We start from the raw sequence: 14,082 nt of genomic DNA on the forward strand, positions 1-14,082 counted from the left end.
AACAAAAAAAAACTAAAACACCCGAATACCAAGTTCCTCCCTCCCCATTTTTCAAATGGTGGGAACAATGACGTGCAATGATTTTAAAGCCAAAAACTAGACTGAAACATCAGATCATTTTTAATTTTAAGTCTACAAATGGTTATTGTGAAAACGCTTTCGATCGCCTGTTTAGATTTTAATTTCGTTGTCAGACCTGATAGAAAGACTGATAACAAAAATTCTCTGATCACAAAATTTCGGCGGTACAAAATTATCAACGTCAGAGATTCAGCTTTCCAACACAAACTTGACAACAAAAATACAACACAAAAGCAGTTGCTGAAACTTTTTTTGGAAATAGTGTGTTTATGATCAAACAGCTTGCAATGAATTTATGAATACTTTCGGCTATTATTTCTATGTTTCCGATTTCACTTGTAATTCTTTTACGGCAATCGAACTGACCGATTCAACGACTATATTGTGATAATTTTCAGTTTCAGTAGTAATTATTGGACAAGATTGGCTGTTTTGGAGTTCCGTTTGCTCGATTGATCTAATCGATTTGAAAACCCGGTTCTAACTTTGGAATGTTCAATGACGACTCTTCTACGCAAACAGATTCAGCGGCAAACTCCGCCTCCAGGGAGGAGCATGGAAGCTGCGTTATACTGCTTGGTTTCTCCTGCGTTAAGCCTGCTCCAGCGCGTGGACTCATCGTGAATGAGTTGTTCTCGGATTTAATACTATTTGGCAGTTGTGTGTTCTCTTTGTGAAATCCTAGCATGTGGTTTCGTAGAGTACTCGATTGAGCAAATGCTCGCTGACAAATGTGGCATTGGTATGGCTTTAAACCAGTGTGCGTATTCATGAGTCCATTAAGAGTTCCTGTCTGTGCCAACCTCTTGTATTCACATGAGTAACACCTCTCTTCATTGTGAATGAGCTGTCTCTCAACACAACTTCTCAGAGCGAATCTTTGCCCACAATCAACACATTCGAAATTATCATCTGGCTTCTCTTCACTGCGATTATCCGAGTGAAGATCTCTTATGTGTTTTTTGAGACTTGAACTGGAACTAGATCTTTCTCCGCGTATATCACAGGTATAAGGCCGCTCGCCAGTGTGAACTCTCAAGTGTATTCGAAGACCACCTTCTTGACTAAATTTCTTCTCGCATAACACACATATAAATGGTTTCTCTCCTGTGTGTGTTCGCATATGCCGTTCAAGATCACTTCTCTGGATGAATCTTTTCCCACAATCATCGCATGCGAACTGCTTTTCTTCTATGTGGATTCTTCTATGCTTACGAAGACTACCTTCTTGACTATATTTCTTCTCGCATACCTCGCACTTAAATGGTTTCTCTCCTGTGTGGCTTCGCATGTGTCTTTCCAATTCACCCATTCTTTTAAATAACTTGCCACACACATTGCATTCATTAAAACCCGCACTCCACTGCGCTTGTGAAGATCCCTTCTGTTGACTCTTCCCGCACCTGCTGGTAGTTCCATCCTCTACAGGCATTAAAACAATTAAAACAATGCGAAATGCAAAACATCCTTCATATTAGATTTAGACAAAACTCCCTTATAACGAGAAATTGACAAAACATTGAATTTTGAACGTTGAATTTTCATTGATTTGCGAATTAAAGAGAATCAACGCTCCAACATATCAATTAAGTATATTCGGAAATATGTTTTTTGCTACAGTTCAAAAGAAACGAAACAATTCTATCAAACACTGTTCCGTGAAATTTTCGACAATTTTTTGTTTTTGTCATTTTTGTATTTCAGCACTCATTGGTCATCCCCATTAAAATTATTCAGCCAAAACATCCGACATTTTATTGAGTTTGTCAGCTGGATCGAAATGTTGAGCCAAGATATTATGTGTAAGATAACTGCTAAGAATTGATTAAAACCACATTTGCTCGACACGAACTTGGCTGCAACATAGTAGTTCACAGCATTTGAGCATATTCCTGGGACGTAAAACAAATACTCTAACAAGAGTTAGCCTCTTTTTCAAGAATGAATGAAAACACTTGAAATGACTGAAAACAATTCAGTATCTAGAAAAATCCTAGGATTTCGACTGGGATATGCGCTGAAGGGACTCCTGACTGTAACCTCGGTTCTATAAATATTTTGACCTTCTGATTATGACTGAGCGAATCAAATTTTTGAGCTTTTGCAAGTTAAATTTCCAAAAAAAACCTCGACCAAATTAACTGATGTCAATGTAAAAATGCTAGCCTTCAAACTTCTGCTCAGACAGAACACACTCCTAACCTTCGTATCGTTCGAACTTTCCGAACTCCATTGTCAATTCATAGAAAACAATATTTGGAATGCAGAGGCGAATCTTGGCTAAACTCGATGCAAATTTTACCGGAAACGGTCTTTCGAAAATTATCCCTAACAAGCATCTAGATCATCATCAAATTGTCTGAAACAAACTCAATTGAAATCTTCTGACAGTTGAGCGCCATTTGATCAGAAAGACTGATGATTTTGACTTAAGCGGTGCAAGCTAGCAGACAGGAAAAAAAGCCTTTTTTTTCAGAAAAAATTAAAAGCGAACAATTCAAAAAACCACAACCTAATGAATCACAATTGTCTGGAATCGAGTTCTATTTACTGAAAACACTTCCAGAAACACAACCGACGGCAATTAACGAAAACTCAAAAAAATTAACAAGCGGCTTAAGAATCTTTTGGTCTCCAAATTAAAGCAGAAGTGTCAACACGAGGTCATCGACGGGTACTGCGATCTCTACCAACAACATGAACTTGATCTGAAGTCTTTTTAACTTAGTTAAGACCAAAAAATCCGGCGGCCGGAGGGTTAGGCGGGAAGTCATGAGCCCGCTTATTCCAAGGCCCTGGGACCAAAAACAATTAAAGAGAAAGTGTAAAACCGAACAAAAAAATTTGTGCCATTCTGCCAGATGACACAGCACAACCTTCCCGCGACAGAAAAAAGAGTGACTAAAGGCCTTATGAACAAAAAAGTGTTGCGACGGAGGGTCAGAATGTTCTAGAATTTTTATTTTTAAAATTTCGATTGGAAGAACATTTCTGAGAAATAGAAAAAAAGACGGCCATTTTGAATAAAAAAGACGAAAATCAGAACGACGCCAAATATTGTGAAGAACAGTCGAGCAAGAAAATTACGAAGCCTCTTATCGTGGCAAGAACACACGATAAGAACCTTAGCGACGTATATTTGTGGAGAAGGAGGCTTCAGTGGGGGGAAGAGAAATACCACGGAACCCTCCCGGGACACGAAATATAAGAGATAAGAGTGTTATCTCAAGAAAATCACGGGAGCGGAGGCTTGGTCCCCCAGAGACTGTTATATGTGAAGGGACTGTGAAGACTGACTATAACAGCTGCTGTAATGTCCTAGATCTTAATTAACACCGTTATTATTTAATATTTCAGAGCATGAGTAGATAGAAAAAGGAAAGGGTCAATCCATCTCCAATGGATTTAATATAAAACTGTCACACAAAAACATAATAAAATAGGTTGTTCGAGCCGTGTTTTTAATGACAATCACGTAGTCTGAGGATCCGAGACTCAGCTATGTGGTTGTGTTCGCATGTAAACGAAAGCTGATCAAAAGTCGTTTGACTGATGGCCTAAAAATGGTAACTTTTTACTTTGCCCTAGACAGACCAGAAAATCAACTGGCAAGGTCGAGACGGTGAAAAACGAGTAGAATTAAGGTAACTGACGCCTGCCAGTCGTTAATAGGTACTTTTTCTACGCTCCGTCGCTGTGTGATATTTGGGCGAATGTTACATAGACGTTTTTATGGCGCTCCTGGGTGGGCCTGTTAAAGGCATGAAACCATCATGATCAGCAAGCGTTTCAGCGACGAACCCTCCGCTCCGGGCGTATGCCCGAGTTAGAGGTCTTAATGACCGTTTTTGTACTAGGGGGAAGGTGCGTACCCTCCGTCTAGTACAATTTAGCTTTTTAACTCAGTTAACACCGAAAATTCCGGGGGCCGGAGGGTTAGGTGGGAAGTCATGAACCCGCTTGTCCCGAGGTCCCGGGACCAAAAACAATTGAAGAGAAAGCGTAAAACCAAACAAAAATAGTGTATAACCAAGAAAAAGCCAAAAATAAATTTATTTAAAAACAAAAAAGTACAAAAAACAGTAAAAAATCCAAAAAAGACCAAAAACAGTAAAAAACATAAAGTGACAGTTTATATGTTATTTCCGGACGAGATGTGATCTGACCTTCCTATTTGTTGTTGTTTCAGATTGATTTATATCGTTTCTGATAGAAAGATTGTGTGTTTTGGTGAAGGGTTGGATACCCTCCCTCGAGTGTAATTTGAGTGTTTAAGCACGTTAATGGTAATTTTGCCGGTGGCCGGTGGGTAGAGTGGCAAGCTGATCAACGTGTTCCACACTCAACAGGGACATCAAGGACAACATCCGCAACGACTGTTGGGTATCGTTGAAGCAATTTTAGTATCGTTCGGGTACTATTTCATTAAAACTTAAGTGGTGGGGGGCACGATTGGCGCGGTCCGATTGTACCCTCCATCGATTACAAATTTCCGAGTTAAGGGTCTTAATTCGGATATTTTGGTGCAAGGGAGGGTATAGTACTATTCATTAACGACTATTAATAGATTCTTATCCTTATTATATATTACTTATCTCCTCAATTAGATCCAAAAAACACCCAATTTTGTCGAAAATCATCGATTTTCGATCAAACTGCAGACCCCCAAATTTTTGGATATCCGAGCTTTTCCGAACAACAAAAAGCTTTTATATAGGGAGTAGCTACGTAGTTCGATCCCCCTAACTAAAGAAACCGCGTGAGAAAAGACTCAGTAGAAGTTGGAAAAAACCAAAATTTTTCGGTCAAAATTTCGATAATTTTTTGAATTTTGTCAATCTGTTTTGGGGATCGAGTTTTTGAGTTTTTAGAGTTAGAGCAATAAAATTTTTTGCGTTAGGAGCGTGCTAGCACAACGTGCTCGGTTACTAGAGAAATTTTTGGGTAACCCTCCGAGTAGCTCCGTGGATAGAGCTAACGACTTAAGGTTTGGAAAAGGAAGGAATCGGAGGGTCCAAATTTGATAGTTTTTGGCCAAATTTTTGTTTCTAAACCAATTTTGGTCCGGTTTTTTGCATTATTCCAGTGCCGTACAGGGCTACTACGCTCATTTCAAGTATTTTTAGGCACTTTCGACCGGAATTGCGAAAAAAGTCTTTCAGATCCTATACAGGTGGTGAAAAAGGCCATTTTGACGAACGCGTTTTTGGCGATTTCTCAAAGACTAGTTATCCGATCGGGATAATTTTGGTACCATAAGTCGACGTTTTTGACCACTTTTCCGAATCGCAACCGTTTTTGGGTTGATAATTTCGGAAAAGAAAAATTTTTTAGAATTTGTTGGTTCGGAGGGTCCAAATCACGGGCAACCCTCCGAGCGGCAGAAAATTTTATCAAAACATCTTTTTATTCAACTGGAAAGGTTGACCGTGTCAGCCAACCTAGTTTTAAGTCAGGTAGACCGCTTTCAGAGGCTTTACTGCGGTGATATAACCCTTTTTCTTGATTTTGGGGGAACCCTCCGAGGTGACCCTCCGGAGTCAGCTAAACCCTTTAGCAACCCTCCTTAGTGGAAAATTTCCACGAGATCACCCTAAGAAGTTAAAACAGCTCCCCTTAGAGCTCCTAGCTTGTTTTGACGCTTTTTGAAGCGAGGGGGAGAACCTTCTAAAAGAGATCGAAAAATTTGAAAATTTTGGAGGTACCCTCCAAAGTAACCCTCCGGAGCGTATTAAGCATCTTATTGACCCTCCTTAGTAAATTTAAGGTACCCTCCGAAGTAACTGGGGTGATCAAGGTACCCTCCGAGGTAACCCTCCGGAGTGTCTTAAACCTTCTAGCGATCTTCCTTGTAAGAGACTTGAGTAAACCTTCTGTGGCAATTTGGGAAACGGAAAATATCCATTTAATTAGGATCATATTAGGATATTAGGCGTGCTTATCAGGATGATAAGAACCCATTTTGACCCGGAAATTCGTGATCAACTTTGGATTCTACATTGGGTGTATTAGAAGTACCCGAACAAAATTTTTTTGATTGTGATTTTGGTTGTGTGGTTGCCTTGAGCTACTTAATAGGAAAGTTCGGGCAATCCGGGAACAAATAAAGGAAGACCTCGGTGGGTGTATTAGGCAAATACACACCCACTTGAGAAGAAAAATTGTTCCCTATTCTCGTGCACTTGGAGCAGTCCGAGTGTGGGAGAGCTTTTTCATAGACTTTAGAAATTTTCGATCAGAGGTTGCCTTGAGCTACTTAGTAGGACAGCTCGGGCAATCGCAGGACACCTAAAAGAAGACCTCGGTGGGTGTATTAGGCAGACACACACCCACTTGAGAAGACTGTGTCCTGGGCTTCGTTCTTTCGGATCGTTCCGATTGGGGGAAGTCTTTTTCTTTAAGACTAAGTTTTATTTATCTATTTCTGAATCATCACTGCTTTTTATCAAAGATTGTTTAATTTTAACAAAGCAGTGACTTGATAAATTGTGTGGCGATAGATTGATACTGACAAAAGGGTCGCTGTCACCTGTAGGATATTCTTATCTGATTATCGATTGTGTTTTGTGTGTCGATTATATCTTGTGGAAACTTAGTGATACTGTTATACTATACAACCGGGTTGAGTTAGCATTATATCAATACTGGGTAGACCCTGTGTGTAACTTTAGCTGAGTCACTAATTTAGTCGTGAGAGATCTAAGAGACATTTTGATACTGACGGAATCGAGTAGGCAGCGTTAAGTGATTTAACTAAATCTTGTTTGTGGTACGTTTGCATTGCCATCAAATTACGAATACTTTCATTTTGTTAAAAACTATGCAGCGCAGGGACTCGCTAGGATCGACTACTAAAATTCCCAAGCTAAGCAAGGGAAGCACGCGGAAGGTTAGAACTAGGCGTAGCCAAACCTCGTTTAGCAGCGCTTCCGACGCGTTTGCTGAAGACGAATCGACTAAAGGTCAACCTGATCTTTCAGTGAGCGAAATCTTGGCTAAACTCGATGCAAATTTTACCGGAAACGGTCTTCCAAAAATTATCCCTAACAAGCATCTAGATCATCATCAAATTGTCTGAAACAAACTCAATTGAAATCTTCTGACAGTTGAGCGCCATTTGATTAGAAAGACTGATGATTTTGACTTAAGCGGTGCAAGCTAGCAGACAGGAAAAAAGCCTTTTTTTTCAGAAAAAATTAAAAGCGAACAATTCAAAAAACCACAACCTAATGAATCACAATTGTCTGGAATCGAGTTCTATTTACTGAAAACACTTCCAGAAACACAACCGACGGCAATTAACAAAAACTCAAAAAAATTAACAAGCGGCTTAAGAATCTTTTGGTCTCCAAATTAAAGCAGAAGTGTCAACACGAGGTCATCGACGGGTACTGCGATCTCTACCAACAACATGAACTTGATCTGAAGTCTTTTTAACTTAGTTAAGACCAAAAAATCCGGCGGCCGGAGGGTTAGGCGGGAAGTCATGAGCCCGCTTATTCCAAGGCCCTGGGACCAAAAACAATTAAAGAGAAAGTGTAAAACCGAACAAAAAAATTTGTGCCATTCTGCCAGATGACACAGCACAACCTTCCCGCGACAGAAAAAAGAGTGACTAAAGGCCTTATGAACAAAAAAGTGTTGCGACGGAGGGTCAGAATGTTCTAGAATTTTTATTTTTAAAATTTCGATTGGAAGAACATTTCTGAGAAATAGAAAAAAAGACGGCCATTTTGAATAAAAAAGACGAAAATCAGAACGACGCCAAATATTGTGAAGAACAGTCGAGCAAGAAAATTACGAAGCCTCTTATCGTGGCAAGAACACACGATAAGAACCTTAGCGACGTATATTTGTGGAGAAGGAGGCTTCAGTGGGGGGAAGAGAAATACCACGGAACCCTCCCGGGACACGAAATATAAGAGATAAGAGTGTTATCTCAAGAAAATCACGGGAGCGGAGGCTTGGTCCCCCAGAGACTGTTATATGTGAAGGGACTGTGAAGACTGACTATAACAGCTGCTGTAATGTCCTAGATCTTAATTAACACCGTTATTATTTAATATTTCAGAGCATGAGTAGATAGAAAAAGGAAAGGGTCAATCCATCTCCAATGGATTTAATATAAAACTGTCACACAAAAACATAATAAAATAGGTTGTTCGAGCCGTGTTTTTAATGACAATCACGTAGTCTGAGGATCCGAGACTCAGCTATGTGGTTGTGTTCGCATGTAAACGAAAGCTGATCAAAAGTCGTTTGACTGATGGCCTAAAAATGGTAACTTTTTACTTTGCCCTAGACAGACCAGAAAATCAACTGGCAAGGTCGAGACGGTGGAAAACGAGTAGAATTAAGGTAACTGACGCCTGCCAGTCGTTAATAGGTACTTTTTCTACGCTCCGTCGCTGTGTGATATTTGGGCGAATGTTACATAGACGTTTTTATGGCGCTCCTGGGTGGGCCTGTTAAAGGCATGAAACCATCATGATCAGCAAGCGTTTCAGCGACGAACCCTCCGCTCCGGGCGTATGCCCGAGTTAGAGGTCTTAATGACCGTTTTTGTACTAGGGGGAAGGTGCGTACCCTCCGTCTAGTACAATTTAGCTTTTTAACTCAGTTAACACCGAAAATTCCGGGGGCCGGAGGGTTAGGTGGGAAGTTATGAACCCGCTTGTCCCGAGGTCCCGGGACCAAAAACAATTAAAGAGAAAGCGTAAAACCAAACAAAAATAGTGTATAACCAAGAAAAAGCCAAAAATAAATTTATTTAAAAACAAAAAAGTACAAAAAACAGTAAAAAATCCAAAAAAGACCAAAAACAGTAAAAAACATAAAGTGACAGTTTATATGTTATTTCCGGACGAGATGTGATCTGACCTTCCTATTTGTTGTTGTTTCAGATTGATTTATATCGTTTCTGATAGAAAGATTGTGTGTTTTGGTGAAGGGTTGGATACCCTCCCTCGAGTGTAATTTGAGTGTTTAAGCACGTTAATGGTAATTTTGCCGGTGGCCGGTGGGTAGAGTGGCAAGCTGATCAACGTGTTCCACACTCAACAGGGACATCAAGGACAACATCCGCAACGACTGTTGGGTATCGTTGAAGCAATTTTAGTATCGTTCGGGTACTATTTCATTAAAACTTAAGTGGTGGGGGGCACGATTGGCGCGGTCCGATTGTACCCTCCATCGATTACAAATTTCCGAGTTAAGGGTCTTAATTCGGATATTTTGGTGCAAGGGAGGGTATAGTACTATTCATTAACGACTATTAATAGATTCTTATCCTTATTATATATTACTTATCTCCTCAATTAGATCCAAAAAACACCCAATTTTGTCGAAAATCATCGATTTTCGATCAAACTGCAGACCCCCAAATTTTTGGATATCCGAGCTTTTCCGAACAACAAAAAGCTTTTATATAGGGAGTAGCTACGTAGTTCGATCCCCCTAACTAAAGAAACCGCGTGAGAAAAGACTCAGTAGAAGTTGGAAAAAACCAAAATTTTTCGGTCAAAATTTCGATAATTTTTTGAATTTTGTCAATCTGTTTTGGGGATCGAGTTTTTGAGTTTTTAGAGTTAGAGCAATAAAATTTTTTGCGTTAGGAGCGTGCTAGCACAACGTGCTCGGTTACTAGAGAAATTTTTGGGTAACCCTCCGAGTAGCTCCGTGGATAGAGCTAACGACTTAAGGTTTGGAAAAGGAAGGAATCGGAGGGTCCAAATTTGATAGTTTTTGGCCAAATTTTTGTTTCTAAACCAATTTTGGTCCGGTTTTTTGCATTATTCCAGTGCCGTACAGGGCTACTACGCTCATTTCAAGTATTTTTAGGCACTTTCGACCGGAATTGCGAAAAAAGTCTTTCAGATCCTATACAGGTGGTGAAAAAGGCCATTTTGACGAACGCGTTTTTGGCGATTTCTCAAAGACTAGTTATCCGATCGGGATAATTTTGGTACCATAAGTCGACGTTTTTGACCACTTTTCCGAATCGCAACCGTTTTTGGGTTGATAATTTCGGAAAAGAAAAATTTTTTAGAATTTGTTGGTTCGGAGGGTCCAAATCACGGGCAACCCTCCGAGCGGCAGAAAATTTTATCAAAACATCTTTTTATTCAACTGGAAAGGTTGACCGTGTCAGCCAACCTAGTTTTAAGTCAGGTAGACCGCTTTCAGAGGCTTTACTGCGGTGATATAACCCTTTTTCTTGATTTTGGGGGAACCCTCCGAGGTGACCCTCCGGAGTCAGCTAAACCCTTTAGCAACCCTCCTTAGTGGAAAATTTCCACGAGATCACCCTAAGAAGTTAAAACAGCTCCCCTTAGAGCTCCTAGCTTGTTTTGACGCTTTTTGAAGCGAGGGGGAGAACCTTCTAAAAGAGATCGAAAAATTTGAAAATTTTGGAGGTACCCTCCAAAGTAACCCTCCGGAGCGTATTAAGCATCTTATTGACCCTCCTTAGTAAATTTAAGGTACCCTCCGAAGTAACTGGGGTGATCAAGGTACCCTCCGAGGTAACCCTCCGGAGTGTCTTAAACCTTCTAGCGATCTTCCTTGTAAGAGACTTGAGTAAACCTTCTGTGGCAATTTGGGAAACGGAAAATATCCATTTAATTAGGATCATATTAGGATATTAGGCGTGCTTATCAGGATGATAAGAACCCATTTTGACCCGGAAATTCGTGATCAACTTTGGATTCTACATTGGGTGTATTAGAAGTACCCGAACAAAATTTTTTTGATTGTGATTTTGGTTGTGTGGTTGCCTTGAGCTACTTAATAGGAAAGTTCGGGCAATCCGGGAACAAATAAAGGAAGACCTCGGTGGGTGTATTAGGCAAATACACACCCACTTGAGAAGAAAAATTGTTCCCTATTCTCGTGCACTTGGAGCAGTCCGAGTGTGGGAGAGCTTTTTCATAGACTTTAGAAATTTTCGATCAGAGGTTGCCTTGAGCTACTTAGTAGGACAGCTCGGGCAATCGCAGGACACCTAAAAGAAGACCTCGGTGGGTGTATTAGGCAGACACACACCCACTTGAGAAGACTGTGTCCTGGGCTTCGTTCTTTCGGATCGTTCCGATTGGGGGAAGTCTTTTTCTTTAAGACTAAGTTTTATTTATCTATTTCTGAATCATCACTGCTTTTTATCAAAGATTGTTTAATTTTAACAAAGCAGTGACTTGATAAATTGTGTGGCGATAGATTGATACTGACAAAAGGGTCGCTGTCACCTGTAGGATATTCTTATCTGATTATCGATTGTGTTTTGTGTGTCGATTATATCTTGTGGAAACTTAGTGATACTGTTATACTATACAACCGGGTTGAGTTAGCATTATATCAATACTGGGTAGACCCTGTGTGTAACTTTAGCTGAGTCACTAATTTAGTCGTGAGAGATCTAAGAGACATTTTGATACTGACGGAATCGAGTAGGCAGCGTTAAGTGATTTAACTAAATCTTGTTTGTGGTACGTTTGCATTGCCATCAAATTACGAATACTTTCATTTTGTTAAAAACTATGCAGCGCAGGGACTCGCTAGGATCGACTACTAAAATTCCCAAGCTAAGCAAGGGAAGCACGCGGAAGTTTAGAACTAGGCGTAGCCAAACCTCGTTTAGCAGCGCTTCCGACGCGTTTGCTGAAGACGAATCGACTAAAGGTCAACCTGATCTTTCAGTGAGCGAAATGAAACTAAGGAGCGAGAAAAACCTCGATGGCAATCAAAGGCGGAGCGCCGAGGCCGAGCCTGCGAGCGAAACGCTGGTGGATCCCTTTGACGAAGGGGAGCGAACGCTCATTCGACCCGACTTTGAGCCAGACGAGGTCCTCGAACGGGAGGAAGCCGAGAGGACAGAGGAGACCTCGGAGCGTCCCGAGGTCGAACCTCGGGAGGAAGTGTTGTACAGGGGAATGTCCAAATCAGAGACTAAGAGCTATAAATGGAGAAAGGAACCTTCACATCTGACAAGTGCACACTCATCCTTGGCCAAACAGAGCAACAACGCGATGATGTCGAGTATGAGTCCGGGTGAAGAGCAGACCTTCTCGAAGGCCAAGAAGAGTTGGAAGTCCTTGTACGACGAACGCATGGCGTCACTACCAACTGTAGGTTTGACTTCCAGTGATGACTACCCGGAGATAACCCATCCGGATGTGAACTTCACACCGTGCCCAAGGAACGATATGAGCAGGAAGGCGTCGTCAACCTCGCCGACCAGGCCCATGTCAGATGGGATAACGATGGGAGCGTCATCAACCTTCGACAGATTAATGACGTCGATGAGCAAGCAAAAAGGCGGTGCGTCATCAAGCACCAGACTGCAGCCGCCGTTGACCTCATCTTCGCTGGGACTAACCCCGTCATTTGGGGCCACTGGCGACATAAGTGACATGTTCGCTGGCGTAATGAATGGTCTGGATGAACTGAGACGGGACATGACTAAAAGAATAGATCAGGTGGATGAGAGAGCTCACAAGGGTCAAGAGAATCTGAGAGATGAACTAACGCACGTGAAATCGCAGGCGAGGGTTGATCAAGCTCAGTTGATTCGCAACACCGATCAATGCCTGGCGGAGAGCCTGGCACAGGCAAACAAAGAAACAGAGGAAAGAGAGGCTAGGATGACAAGAGAGATCGAGCGATTATTGAATGATCATGATAATACCTACGCCCAAACGATGACTGGCCTGGAGAAGAGGTTAGACGCCAAATCTGACTTGATGATGCGGAAGCTTGACGCGATCCTGAATGGGAGTAGTTGGCAGGAGCGTTCCAACTCAAGGGAACGCTCACGCAATGCGAATGTTGGAGATGGTACGGGCAACAGTGCCAGAACCCAGCAAGGCTCGAGAACGAACTACGAACATAGAAACAAGGAGCGGCCAAGGGCAGCCCCGCAGAGGCCTGGCTGGTCGAATCCAGTCCCGCCGGAGGCAGATGCCACCCCGGAGACAAGATTGCCAACCGTGCCACAAGTCAGTTCAGTACCAGATCTGACTACAGTCTCGCAAGACACAACGATGTATGCCTCGATGTTTGAGCCTCTGAACAGATCTCTTGAAACATTCATCACCAAGCTCTCGAAGTCAACCGAGAGAGGAGAGAGGTGAAGAAGAACACTGAAAAAGCCGAAGTCATATAAAGACGAGTCAGACGGCTGCATTGATACTTGGATAGAAGTGATGAAGTTACACTTTGAGGAAGAAAATCTCTCCAAGAAACAATAGTGCAGCGCGCTGACAAGCAACCTGGAGGGTACTACATTAAATTGTGTAATGGCGAAAGGAGCCAATGAGAGAGACAGCGCTCGCAAGATATTCGACATCCTGCTGAATCGTTTCGGCTCTGGAGTACAAGGGCACCAGGCCATGGTGAAATTCGAGAAGAGGTGTCAGAGAGATGAAGAATCAATAGATAAATTCTTGGACGACCTTGAATTGCTCAGGAGGAGAAGCAACCCGGATGAGAGAATATCCGAGCGAAACTTGGCGATTGCTTCGAAGTTCATGGATGGAGTAAGGAGTGAGGAGTTGAAGACGATGTTGGCCACTCACTTCACCCTGTCACTTGACCAGGTACCCACGCCTGACGACTTGCGTATGAAGTCACGCGAGTATTTACTCATAAAACCGAGGGCGCAAAACCGTTACAGCAATTATGGTAACTATAGCGGGACAAACACTGGTGCGAATTCCAGTTGGTACAAACCTCGCGATGACATGGACAAGAGGAGGTCGTGCGCGAATTGTGGTTCGATGGACCATCACGTTTCTGCGTGTTCTGCATACAAACAGAACATGAAGGCCATAGGCCACTTTCTCGAGGACGCCGACGCGACCGACGAGGATCATGAGGAGTATGTCAGGGGGCTCATCATGAAATATGGTCCGAGGTGTTTCTTCTGTAATTTGGAGGGACACTTCAAGTCGGATTGTACTCAATTTTGGGACGCAGTAGCGGACGCGAAACATCCCCGCCACGAAG

At 42.0% G+C, this 14,082-nt stretch overlaps 2 protein-coding genes across 6 annotated transcripts in view; both read right to left on the bottom strand.

The window, feature by feature from the left end:
- Positions 1-14,082, bottom strand: part of LOC134840587 (succinate--CoA ligase [GDP-forming] subunit beta, mitochondrial-like) — a 485,398-nt gene that overhangs the window by 37,176 nt on the left and 434,140 nt on the right. The window lies entirely within an intron of this gene.
- LOC134840579 (zinc finger protein 271-like) lies at positions 209-3,297 on the bottom strand. Of its 2 annotated transcripts, none has more exons than XM_063856490.1 (2): positions 2,284-3,297; positions 209-1,503 (listed from the first exon to the last, which is right to left on the bottom strand). In XM_063856490.1, exons 1-2 carry the CDS (start codon positions 2,312-2,314, stop codon positions 539-541), a joined length of 996 nt encoding a protein of 331 aa, XP_063712560.1. In that variant the 5' UTR covers positions 2,315-3,297; the 3' UTR covers positions 209-538. The 2 variants fall into 2 exon arrangements, with proteins under 2 accessions (XP_063712560.1, XP_063712561.1); XM_063856491.1 differs by having other exon boundaries at positions 2,248-3,297.

This window comes from Symsagittifera roscoffensis, chromosome 2, assembly GCF_963678635.1.
Source record: "Symsagittifera roscoffensis chromosome 2, txSymRosc1.1, whole genome shotgun sequence".
NCBI lineage: Eukaryota > Metazoa > Xenacoelomorpha > Acoela > Convolutidae > Symsagittifera > Symsagittifera roscoffensis.